At 49.7% G+C, this 12955-nt stretch overlaps 1 protein-coding gene across 1 annotated transcript in view; it reads left to right on the forward strand.

Moving 5' to 3' along the window:
* The first annotated feature begins 9308 nt into the window (after positions 1–9308).
* LOC142579949 (uncharacterized) overlaps positions 9309–12955 on the forward strand; it is a 29251-nt gene continuing 25604 nt past the window's right edge. The window contains exon 1 of the mRNA XM_075690632.1: positions 9309–9407. Coding sequence (XP_075546747.1) covers positions 9370–9407 — 38 coding nt within the window. The 5' untranslated portion in view covers positions 9309–9369. The remainder of the gene's footprint in view (positions 9408–12955) is intronic.

Genomic DNA, 12955 nt, shown 5'->3' on the forward strand with positions numbered 1-12955 from the left:
CAGCGAGGTTCGTCTGCCCCCGAGGAAAATGTCACAGCATTGCGCGACTAAAGCAGAGAAAGAAGAACTAGAGTGTGCGCGCGTGATCTCGCGGTACTCTGGGCGTCGCCTGTGGCTTCCTCGTGGACCTTGTCTCACGGTGTAAATATACATCATTCGTAACAAATAGAAGTTTGGTACGAATGATGTATATGTACAAATATATATATATATATATATATATATATATATATATATATATATATATATATTTATTTATTTATTTGACACGTGTACTTATCTTTATCGGGCAACCACGTTTCGCCGCCTAAGGAATGTAATCGCACAGCGTGGGACGCGCCCGCATGTATCCGAAGTTTCTGGAAAGTTATCGATGCTTCTATCCGCTGTCTGTTGTCACCGAACCTTATGTTAGCTGATTCCATCACCTGACGCGAACGGTGTAGAACTTTGTGGAAGGCACGCGGGTCCGAACGATTAGTCTGGAACATTTGACGACTGCTCTATAAAATCCGACGCGCTTGACCCACTGATCAGATTTTTCGACGATCGCCGACTGTGTTCGCCGCTCTCGTTGTGCTATAAGTGTAGCCTGTTTTGTGGGCACAGGTTCGACCAAAAAAATCTAGTTTTGCCTTTCACAGTATTGCTACTGTGGTCTTAACGTCACCACCACGTGACATCTGGTGGAGGTGCTTTACGTTCATGTACCGGACGCCCCCGACAAGCCGTAATCCAAGCCCGGACCGCCAAGACAAAACCAGCGCCGTTTTGGAACATCGAGCGAGCCGCCGGCTACAGCAGCTGCCCCCGGAGCACGGAATTCTACCAGAGACGACCAAGAAGACAGCCCCAATGACAGCCGGAGCAGCCCCAATAGTTCTGCAGCAGCCCAGAGAGCCACCGACGTTCCGCGGTTCCACATTTGAGGACCCGGAAAGCTGGCTGGAGAAGTATGAGAGGGTCGCTACGTTTAGCAGTTGGGACAGCGAAGAGAAGCTGCGGCATGTCTATTTCGCACTGGAAGACGACGCCAGGACCGGGTTCAAGAATCGAGAAGCCACCTTAACGACGTGGGACCTGTTCCGAAGCGGCTTCTTGCAAACGTTTACAAGCGTCGTGCCAAAAGAGCGAGCGCAAGCACTACTAGAAACCAGAGTGCAGCTGCCAAACGTGACGATCGCGATCGTCACTGCGGAGATAGCCCGTCTTTTCCGGCCTGCCGACCCGAAAATGTCAGAGGAGAAAAAAGTCCGCTTCCTGATGCGTGGCGTCAAGCAAGAACTTTTCGCCGGACTTATTCGTAACCCGCCGAAGACCATAGCTGAGATTTCTGCAGAGTCATCGACGATCGAGAAAACTCTGGAGATGCGCACACGGCAATACAAGCGCCAGGGGCTCACCCCGCAGTACGCCATCCAAGGACTGGATTTCGACGACCATCAGGAGAACATCAGGGCCATTGTGCACGAAGAACTGCGCAAGGTCCTGCCTTCGTCGCAGCCCCAAGTGGCTTCGATCGCCGACATCGTGAAAGAGGTGCACCGATCGCCTGGAGTTCCCTAGCTGCAACCACAATTACCGCAGCCCCAGCCAGAAGCGATGACATACGCCGCCGTCGCACGCCATCAAGGTCCCCCTCCGCGACCACGCCAGGGCCCTGCAACGACGCAATTCCGTCGTCCGCCGCCGCCACCGCCGCCAGCACGCCCACCCGTCGCCCAGCGCACCTACGCGAGGAAGACGGACATTTGGCGAGCCTCCGACCACCGCCCGCTCTGCTATCACTGCGGAGAAGCCGGCCATATGTATCGCCGATGCCCAGACCGGGAGATGGGACTGCGAGGTTTCGCCGTCAACGCTCCGCGCCCGCAGCAAAGTGAACGTCCTCGCGATATCGCCGGCTACCTCGCCGTAACTCAGCGGAGCTCTCAACGACTTTCGCGTTCGCCATCACCAGGCCGCTATCTCTCGCCTCAGCGCCGACCATACACTGCCCCAGCCCGGGCCGGTCAGCGAGCCCATATCCGGAAAACTAATAGCAGCAACCGATGGAGGTGCGGTTGCTTTTCGTCGAACTGACGAAGATCCTCCACCTCCGACGACGAAGAAACCATATCGACCACCTAATGACGACACCCCGCTGTCCCAACGAAGTCAGGCATCCATGACTACACTGACGAAAGACGACTTGACGACGCGACGTTCCAGCTTCAGTTCAACACGACGCAGCCGTGATCCGACACCAAGACCCAACTGCAACGCCGGACAAAGAACCACCGACCTCGACGTACTTCTCGACGGCCACGCAGTCACTGCGTTAGTCGACACAGGGGCCAATTACTCCGTAATGAGTGGACACATCGCCGCCTAGTTGAAGGTTAAGACTGCATGGGAGGGCCACCAAATTCGGACCGCTGGAGGACACCTCCTTACGCCTACTGGAATCTGCACGGCAAGGATAACCATTCATGACCGGACTTACCCTGCCACCTTCGTCATCCTCCAACAGTGTTCACGAGACGTCATTATCGGCATGGACTTCCTGAACCAACACGGTGCAATCATAGACCTGAAGTCAAAATCGATAACACTGTCGGAAAATCAAGCGATACCGCCGGAGAGTTTTCGTAGTCACCACGCCTTGAGTGTTCTCGAAGATCAAGTGAGCATTCCGCATCGCTCGAGCATTGTTAGTTCGGTCGGCACCGAAACACCCGCTGACGCAGAAGGCGTCATCGAAGGCGACCAACGTCTACTGATAGACCGTGAAATTTGCGTCGCAAGAGGGATCGCTCGACTCCACGGTGTGCAAGTGGGAGTGCTGCTGACAAACTTCAGCCAAGAGTTCAAGCATATCAACAAGGGCACGACAATCGCGTACATCGCGGAAATTCTGGTACATCGCGTTTGTCCTCTCGGATTCCGCTGCATCTACCCCGACGACGATGGTTCCCTAACCAGACTACGACATTAATCCAAGTCTCCCCGTGATTAAGCAGCAGCAGCTCAGACGTCCGCTCCGACGATACAAAGGCTGCTTTTCGATATCATCGAGGATTCGACAAACACCAGTCGCCAAGCATCGCATAATCACCGAGGAGTGCACTCGACCACTCCGCCAGAGCCCTTACCAAGTTTCGCCGCGAGAACGTGCAGCTATAAGAAAACAAGTCGACGAAATGCTGCGCAACGACATCATCCAGCCGTCGAAAAGCCCGTGGGCATCCCCTGTTGTCCTGGTAAAGAAAAAGGACCGAACCCTACGTTTCTGCGTCGATTATTGTCGCCTAAACAAGATCACGAAGAAGGATGTATACCCCCTCCCACTAATAGACAACGCATTGGATTGGCTCTGCAACGCTAAATACTTCTCGTCGATGGACCTCAAGTCTGGCTATTGGCAAATAGAAGTCGAAGAAAGAGATCGCGAAAAGACGGCCTTCATCACCACAGACGGCCTCTACGAGTTCAAGGTTATGCCATTCGGACTGTGCTCGGCGCCTGCAACGTTCCAGCGCGTCATGGACACGGCGTTAGCAGGATTGAAGTGGCAGAGCTGTCTCGTTTATTTGGATGACGTCGTCGTCTTCGCCGAAAATTTCCACGATCACCTCAGGCGGCTTGCGACAGTACTAGAGGCCATCAAGTCGTCAGGGCTTACTCAGAAGCCAGAAAAATGCCGCTTCGCTTATGATGAGCTTCTGTTCGTAGGCCACGTAATCAACAAATCTGGTGTCCGTTCAGACCCGTAAAAGACAGCTGCCATAGCACAGTTCCCGCAACGCATCAACAAGAAGGCAGTGCGTAGATTCCTTGGCATGTGTACCTACTACAGGCGCTTTGTCAGTCTTTTTACGCATCGCCGAGCCGTTGACACGTCTAACTAAATGTGATGTTGAGTTGAAGTGGGAAACACCGCAGGCCGACGCATTTAAAGAACACAAACGACGCATGCAGTCGCCGCCGGTACTTGCGCACTTCGTCGAGTACGCCGATACAGAAATCCATACTGACGCCAGTAGCCTAGACCTCGGTGCCGTTCTAGCCCAGAGGAGAAACGGAGTCGAACAGGTGACAGCTTACGCTAGCCGGCCGCTGTCAAAAGCGGAAGGCAACTATTCTACGACCGAAAAGGAATGCCTCGCCATCTTTTGGGCAACAGCTAAATTTCGCCCTTATCGTTATGACAGGTCATTCAAAGTCGTCAGTGACCAACACCCGTTGTGTTGGCTAGCGAATATAAAGGATCCTTCAGGACGACTGGCGCGGTGGAGCCTCAGACTACGAGAATACGTCACTGTAACCTACAAGTCCGGGCGAAAACACTCCGATGCCGATTGCCTATCACGCGCACCCATTGACCCGCCGCCGCAAGATGACGAGAATGACGACACCTTCCTTGGAATGATAAGCGCGGAAGACTTAGCTGAATAGCAACGGGCAGGCCCGGAGCCAAAAGGCCTCGTCGAATATTTGGAAGGGCACACCGACGTTGTCCCCAGGGCATTTAAGCGCGCATTATCTTCCTTCACGCTTCAAAACAATCTACTCGTGAAGAACACTTCTCACCAATCCGTGCAATGTACCTTCTTGTTGTCCCGTCAGGACTCCGTCCAGAAGAACTGCACGCCCTACTTGACGATCCGACCACTGGACACCTCGTATTTTCCCGGACACTATCGAGGATACAAGAAAAGTAATATTGGCCGCGCCTGACCGCCGACGTCGCCCGTTATGTCAGAACATGCAGAGACTGTCAGCGACACAAGACAGCGCCGACAAGGCCAGCAGGCCAGCACAGCTGATCAAACCTTCTTGTCGACCATTTCAGCAGATCGGGATGGATTTGTCGGGACCCTTTCCGACGTCAATAACCGGAAATAAGTGGATCGTCGTGGCTACGGACTACCTCACCCGCTTTGCTGAAACTAAAGCACTGCCGAAAGGTAGCGCAGCCGAAGTGGCGCAATTCTTGGTCGAAAACATCCTGATGCGACATGGCGCCCCAGAAGTCCTCATCACCGACAGAGGAACGGCCTTTACAGTGGAGCTCACCCAAGCCATTCTAAAATACAGTCAGACAAGGCTCAGGAGGACAACGGCCTACCACCTACAGACGAATGGTCTTACAGAGCGGCTGAATAAGACCCTCGCCGACATGCTAGCGATGTACGTCGACGTCACTCAAGACCTGGGATGCCGTCCTGCCGTATGTAACATTCTCTTACAACACGGCGGTGAAAAAAACACAGATCACGCCGTTCAAGCTGGTTTACGGCAGGAACCCGACGACGATGGTCGACGCCATGCTGCCGTACGCAACTGACGAGGAGAATCTCGACCTCACTGTTGCAATGAACTGTCTCGACCGAGGCAGTTCATTGCAACGGGAGTGCCGATGAGCCACGACTGCGTTTTCTCACTGCTGCCGATTCTGTACTGCCTCCCGGCCACGAGCAAGTCATAAGTCTCTCTTCTGCGGACATCACCAATGGCGACGTGTTCATCACTCCTTACGGTGGCTGTCTTGCCCGTGGGATTGTCTTCGCTTCCTGCCTGGTGCGGTTAAAAGAAAGCTCTGCGTGAATTATCGCTTTAAACGAGACTACTGTGACAATCCTCCTACCTCAAGGCTCCGCAGTGACCTGTTATGTGGATACCCAACCAGTCTCCCTGCTTCCACTTGCCGCCTCGCAAGCTCCTCGTCAACAGGAGAAATCTGCTTCATCTGCCCTTGCTTCCGTGACAAGTCCTGGCCTTACTGCTGCTCAAAGTGAAGCGTTGCTAAAATTGCTCACGAAGCACCAGGCCTCCTTTGATATAAATACTTCGTCACTCGGACAGACTTCTGTTGCCTTCCATCGTATCGACACCGATGGCCAGACTATTGTACGCCGTCGTCCCTACCGAGTCTCTTTGGCCAAACACAAAATCATCGAGGAGAACTTCGCTGATATGCTGAAAAGAAATGTAATACGTCCCTCCACCAGTTCCTGGTCATCACCCGTCGTTTTAGAGCATAAGAAGGATGGATCGGTACGATTTTGTGTTGACTACCGTGCGCTAAACAAGATCACCCGTAAGGATGTATATCCGATTCCTCGTATCAATGACGCCCTTGATTTGTTCCAAGGCACGCAATACTTTTCCAGCCTTGATCTTCGCTCCAGATATTGGCAAATTCCAATGCACGAAGCGGACAAAGAAAAGACAGCCTTTTTTCTCTAGATTGTCTTTACGAGTTTAATGTAATGCCTTTCGGTCTATGCAATGCTCCCGCCACATTTGAAAAAATGAGCGATACTATTCTTCGCGGCCTCAAGTGGAAAACTTGTCTATGTTACCTCGACGACATCTTCGTGTTTTCCTCGACTGTCACTGACCATCTGCAACGCTTAGATGAAGTGCTCACATGCCTTTCTAATGCCGAACTTCAACTAAACACGAGGAAGTGCCGTTTCGCTAGCACAACGATTAAAGTCCTGGGTCATCTCGTTAGCAAAGACGGCATGCAGCCCGAGCCGGATAAAATTTCCGCGGTGCTCAACATTCCACGCCCACTTCGTGCAAAAGAAGTGCGCAGCTTCATTAGACTCGCCTCATACTTTCGACGTTTTATCTGGAACTTTGTCCGCATAGCCTCGCCCCTCCACAAGCTCGTTGCTAGTTCCAGTTCCTTCGATTGGAACGATCAGTGTGAAGCCGCGTTCCAAGAACTCAAGCGCGCACTAACATCCCTACCTGTTCTTTGTCATTTTCATAACAAGGCGCCCACATTACTGCATACTGACGCCAGCGGTCAAGGAATTGGTGCCGTACTGCTGCAGCGCGACCACGAATTTTGCGAAAAGGTTGTTGCATATGCAAGCCGCACTCTCACTTCCGCGGAAAAGTACTCGATAACCGAACAAGGGTGTTTCGCTGTTGTCTGGTACATTCAGAAATTTTGTCCATATCTCCACGGTCGACATTTCACGGTTGTGACCGACCACCATGCCCTATGTTGGTTGTCGACGATCAAAAACTTGTCTGGGCGCCTTGGCCACTGGATACTCCGATTGCAAGCATATGATTTCGTTGTCATACATAAGTCCGCAAGGAAGCACCAAGATGCCGATGCTCTTTCACGATGCCCATTACCCCGATCATCGGAGCACATCGCATCACCTCGTGAAATAGGCCGCATAGAGGACGCTTCGTCTATACACCGATTTCTTCCTTGACTCCATCAAACCGCCCTTCAGTGCTTTCCACTCACCAGCGCGCCGATTGCTATTGCCGTGGTATCATCAATCGCCTTAGCGGTGTTTCATCTCAACCCAATGCCAGGCTACGGAAACAGCTCAAACTGTTCAAGTTTGAAAACGACGCGCCCTACCGGTACATTTTTTACCCGAAAGGCCTTCGATTGGTTCCCGTTCTACCGCGCTCTCTTCGCGCTGCAGTTCTGCAGGCCTCACACGATGACCGTACGTCAGGCCACTTGGGTTACCACAAAACACACGAGCGCATACGCAGCCGATTCTATTGGCCAGGCCTTTCCACGAGCATAACTAGATATGTTGCCTCGTACACGCTTTCCCAACACCGTAAGCGACCTACTACTGCTCCGGTCGGGACGCTACAACCACTTCCTTGTCCAGCAGAACCCTTCTCTGTCGTTGGCATCGACCTTTTCGGGCCAGTGCCACCTACTGCAGACGGCAACAGATGGATCGTTACTGCTGTTGACCATTTGACCCTGTACGCTGAAACACCCTCAATACGCTCAGGAGCTGCCTCATAAGTAGGGGCCTTCTTCCAGGCTGTCTACTTACGTCACTGGGCACCTCACGTTCTTCTGAGTGACCGAGGCAAGGCCTTTCTTTCAAGCACTCCTAATCAAGTTCTTCAAGCGTCCAACACCGTGCACAAGACAATGTCTAGCTACCACCCTCAAACCAACGGCCTAACAGAGCGATTTCATCGCACACTGTGCGACATGCTATCCATGCACATCTTCTGGGAAACAATAGATTTATTGACCACAGTGGTACAAATGGTTAAAATTCTTTAAAATACTCTCCGCATGCATCAATACACTCGCGGAGACGTGTCCGCCACGCCTGGAAGGCACCCTGAAAATCCTCACAAGAAAGGTCTCTCGGGAACTCTTTACCATGCTTTTCAATGTATTACATGGTCTCCTAATACTTTTCTTTCAGCGCTCTCTTCAGACGGGGAAAAGCCATGTCGGGACTGTAAGGGGGATGGGTGTCTCAAGGTAACACGATGAGTTGAAAGTTCGGCCCTGTGGTGCAAACTCAAAATAGACGGCTCCTAGGACGTCAAAGAAGATGATGAGCATTGCTTTGATGAAAGACTTCCTCATTAACGCTTGTTCGGTCGGGGGATGATTTTGTGCACCACTCGTTACTCAGACTTTTCAATTCTGTGTCGTACTCGGACATTCAGAATGCGTCTCCGATTACAATAGATTTAAAGTCCGGCTCATTTTGCATCTAATCCAAGAATTCTGGACAGCGCAACTCAAAGTTCTTTCAGATCTCCCATCAACCCTTTCGGCACAGGCTTCGTGCAGACCTTGCGCATTTGCAGATCCTCGGTGTATAGCCCACGTACCCCAAGTGTGGACATGTTTAAGGCAGAACCCTCGCCACATTTCTGGGCCGGTTTTACCGCGCTGCCATGAATAGTCGCGCCATATTACCATGCGCATTACTTTCATAAGGGACCCTACATGTGCCACAGCAGGTCAACAATTTCTGGGCATGTTTCGAAGACCTTATAATACCTCCTCTGAAACGCGACCCTTTGCTTTGTCTGTGTCCTCGTATACAAGGGCTATGCCTGCTGCTCGTAATATATGAACAAAAACTAACATCTTTGTGAAGCATCTGGTGCGTCTATTACAGCATGATGCAGCAAATATGTTGGGTCAAGGGTTGCGCACTCAAGGTATAGACATGTTCATTTTCCCTTCGAAAATTATCGTGTTCTGTCCGCGGTATGAGATGGAGCGTAATAATCTTCCGAAGAAGCCAACACTGAACAATCCTGATAGTGCTCAGCTTCCTCATTGCTACGAAGTTCTTGTATGCATTCAAGACCGAGTTTTCGAAAAAAAATAGCACCGCGCGCTCACAAACACTCTTCCACTAATCTACCACTAGCAGCTTCTTGCGTCGACCATAAAAAAGAAATGTTCCTTTCGCAAGGAATGGCCATTAACAGCTTCTACTACTAAATACCTTTTCTGTACTTTTGTGCAATACAGGTGTCTCGTACAGTCGTAGCACAAGTTACCTAAACCTGGGCTCCAGCAGCTACATCGATCACGCACAACCCAGCACAAGCCGCGCTGGCATGGTGGAAGCATCAGCCATATTAGAATACGGCACCAGGTAAGCCCATTTAAAGAAACGTTTCATTGCAAAGCAACTCGAAGACTACAAGGAATACTTACTTTGGTGTAACTATGCCTGCACCCTCTAAATGTTCAGGGGGAGACATAGCTCTAATGTCTGAAACAGGAACTGCGTCAGCAGTTTTCAGCATTCGGGAAGTGGCGCTCGACTTAACATACATTGTGCTTGCGAGAGAGTAATTCGACACGGACAGACCAGAAAGCATACGGTTTCCTACAATATACTTCAGAGTACTCAGTCGCTGCAATCGTTGAGCCACCATCGGAGTGATGTGAAATACATATATTTGTCTGACTATTTAGACGGTGTTGTGGGTCCGTTTATTAAGCTTTATCTGCCTCCATTGTCGTAAATTTTAGAGCAATATATACACTTTGAAGTGCGGAAGACGCTGCAAACATGTACAATCGCTACTAACGGAAACGACTGACCTTGTCGAGGTGCCCAAATCGAAACCGGCCGAGCGTGTGAACGCACTAGCTTGCCCGCGATAATTATTCAAAAGTCGTTACACATCGTTTGCCGATGCATGCGCCCGTGAAGTAAGTTTCAGTATCGCACCTCTGTGCTCACATAAGCAAGAATAAAATGAATAGAATTAAGTATGTTCTCATGAACGGAGGAAGCCTAGAAACAGTGAAGAAACTAGGAATAGGAAGAATCACATGTATGCATTAAGAGACAAAACCGGCAGGATCGTTACTATTATATTATACTGGCCAAGCTGGCATGATTAGAAACGACATGCATGGTAACACCACACGAGTTGAACCACACCATCATCATCATCAGCCTGGTTAGGCCCACTGCAGGGCAAAGGCCTCTCCCATACTTCTTCAGCTACCCCGGTCATGTATAATTGTGGCCACGTTGTCCCTGCCAACTTCTTAATGAGTCTCATTCGCCCACCTAACTTTCTGCCGCCCTCTGCTACGCTTCCCTTCCCTTGGAATCCATTCCGTAACTCTTAATGACCATCGGTTATCTTCCCTCCTCATTACGTGCCCTGCCCATGCCTATATCTTTTTCTTGATTTCAACAAAGATATCATTAACTCGCGTTTGTTCCCTCTACCCAATCTGCCCTTTTCTTATCCCTTCACGTTACACCTATCATTCTTCTTTCCATAGCTCGTTGCGTCGTCCTCAATTTAAGTAGAACCCTTTTCGTATGCCTCCAGGTTTCTGCCCCGTACGTGAGTACTGGTAAGACACAGCTGTTATAAACTTTTCTCTTGAGGAATAATGGCAATCTGCTGTTCATGATCTGAGAATGCCTGCCAAATGCACCCCAGCCCATTCTTATTCTTCTGATTATTTCAGTCTCATGATCTGGATCCGCAGTCACTACCTGTCCTAAGTAGATGTATTCCCTTACCACTTCCAGTGCCTTACTATCTATCGTAAACTGCTGTTCTCTTCCGAGACTATTAAACATTACTTTAGTTTTCTGCAGATTAATTTTTAGACCCACCCTTCGGCTTTGCCTCTCCAGGTCAGTGAGCATGCATTGCAGTTCGCCCCCTGAGTTACTAAGCAAGGCAATACCATCAGCGAATCGCAAGTTACTAAGGTATTCTCCATTAACTCTTATCCCCAATTCTTCCTAATCCAGGTCTCTGGATACCTCCTGTAAACACGCTGTGAATAGCGTTGGAGAGATCGTATCTCCCTGCCGGACGCCTTTCTTAATAGGGATTTTGTTGCTTTCTTTATGGAGGACTACGGTTGCTGTGGAGCCGCTATACCTATCGGTCAGTATTTTTACATACGGCTCGTCTACACCCTGATTCCGCAATGCCTCCATGACTGCTGAGGTTTCGACTGAATCAAACGCTTTCTCGTAATGAATGAAAGCTATATATAAAGGTTGGTTATATTCCGCACATTTTTCTATCACCTGATTGATAGTGTCAATATGGTCTATTGTTGAGTAGCCTTTATGGAATCCTGCCTGCTCTTTTGGTTGACGGAAGTCTAAGGTGTTCCTGATTCTATATGCGATTACCTTAGTAAATACTTTGTAGGCAAGGAACAGTAAGCAGATAGGTCTTTAATTTTTCAAGTCTTTGGCGACCGCTCGCTTATGGATTCGGATTATGTTAGCGTTTTTCCAAGATTCCGGCACGCTCGAAGTCATGAGGCATTGCGAATACAGGGTGGCCAGTTTCTCTAGAACAATCTGCCCACCATCCTTCAACAAATCTGCTGTTACCTTATCCTCCCCAGCTGCCTTCCCCCTTTGCATAGCTTCCAAGGCTTTCTTTACTTCTTCCCGCGTTAACTGTGGGATTTCGAATTCCTCTAGACTATTCTCTCTTCCATTATCACCGTCGGTGCCACTGGTACTGTATAAATCTCTATAGAACTCCTCAGCCACTTCAACTGTTTCATCCATATTAGTAATGATATTGCCGGCTTTGTCTCTTAACGCATACATCTGATTCTTGCCAACTCCTAGTTTCTTCTGCACTGCTTTTAGGCTTTCTCCGTTCGTGATAGCCTTGTTCAATTCTATCCACATCATACTTCCTTATGTCAGCTGTCTTAAGCTTGCTGAATAACTTCGAAATTTCTGCCAGCTCAATTCTAACTGCAGGGTTGGAGGCTTTCATACATTGGCGTTTCTTGATCAGATCTTTCGTCTCCTGCGATAGCTTAATGGTATCCTGTCTAACGGAGTTACCACCGACTTCTATTGCACACTCCTAGTGATGCCCACAAGATTGTCGTTCATTGTTTCAACGCTAAGGTGTTCTTCATGAGTTGAAGCTGAATACCTGTTCTGTAGCTTGGTCTGGAATTCCTCTATTTTTCCTCTTACCGCTAACTCATTTATCGGTTTCTTATGTACCAGTTTCTTCCGTTCTGTCCTCAGGTCTAGGCTAATTCGAGTTCTTACCATCCTATGGTCACTGCAGCGCACCTTGCCGAGCACGTCCACATCTTGTATGATGCCAGGGTTAGCGCCTAGTATGAAGTCTGTTTCATTTCTAGTCTCGCCGTTCGGGCTCCTCCCGGTCCACTTTCGGCTGTCCCGCTTGCGGAAGAAGGTATTCATTATCCGCATATTATTCTGTTCTGCTAACTCTACTAATAACTCTCCCCTGCTATTCCTAGTGCCTATGCCATATTCCACCACTGCCTTGTCTCCAGCCTGCTCCATGCCTACCTTGGCATTGAAGTCGCCCATCAGTATAGTGTATTTTGTTTTGACTTTACCCATAGCCGATTCCACGTCTTCATAGAAGCTTTCGACTTCCTGGTCATAATGACTGGATGTAGGGGCGTAGACCTGTACAACGTTCATTTTGTACCTCTTATTGAGTTTCACAAGGCCTGCAACCCTCTCGTTAGAGCTATAGAATTCCTGTATGTTACGAGCTATATTCCTATTAATCAGGAATCCGACTCCTTGTTCTCGTCTCTCTGCTAAACCCCGGTAGCACAGGACGCGCCCGCTTTTTCGCACTGTATATGCTTCTTTTGGCCGCCTAACTTCACTGAGCTCTATTATATCCCATT

This window comes from Dermacentor variabilis, chromosome 4 (genome assembly GCF_050947875.1).
Source record: "Dermacentor variabilis isolate Ectoservices chromosome 4, ASM5094787v1, whole genome shotgun sequence".
NCBI lineage: Eukaryota > Metazoa > Arthropoda > Arachnida > Ixodida > Ixodidae > Dermacentor > Dermacentor variabilis.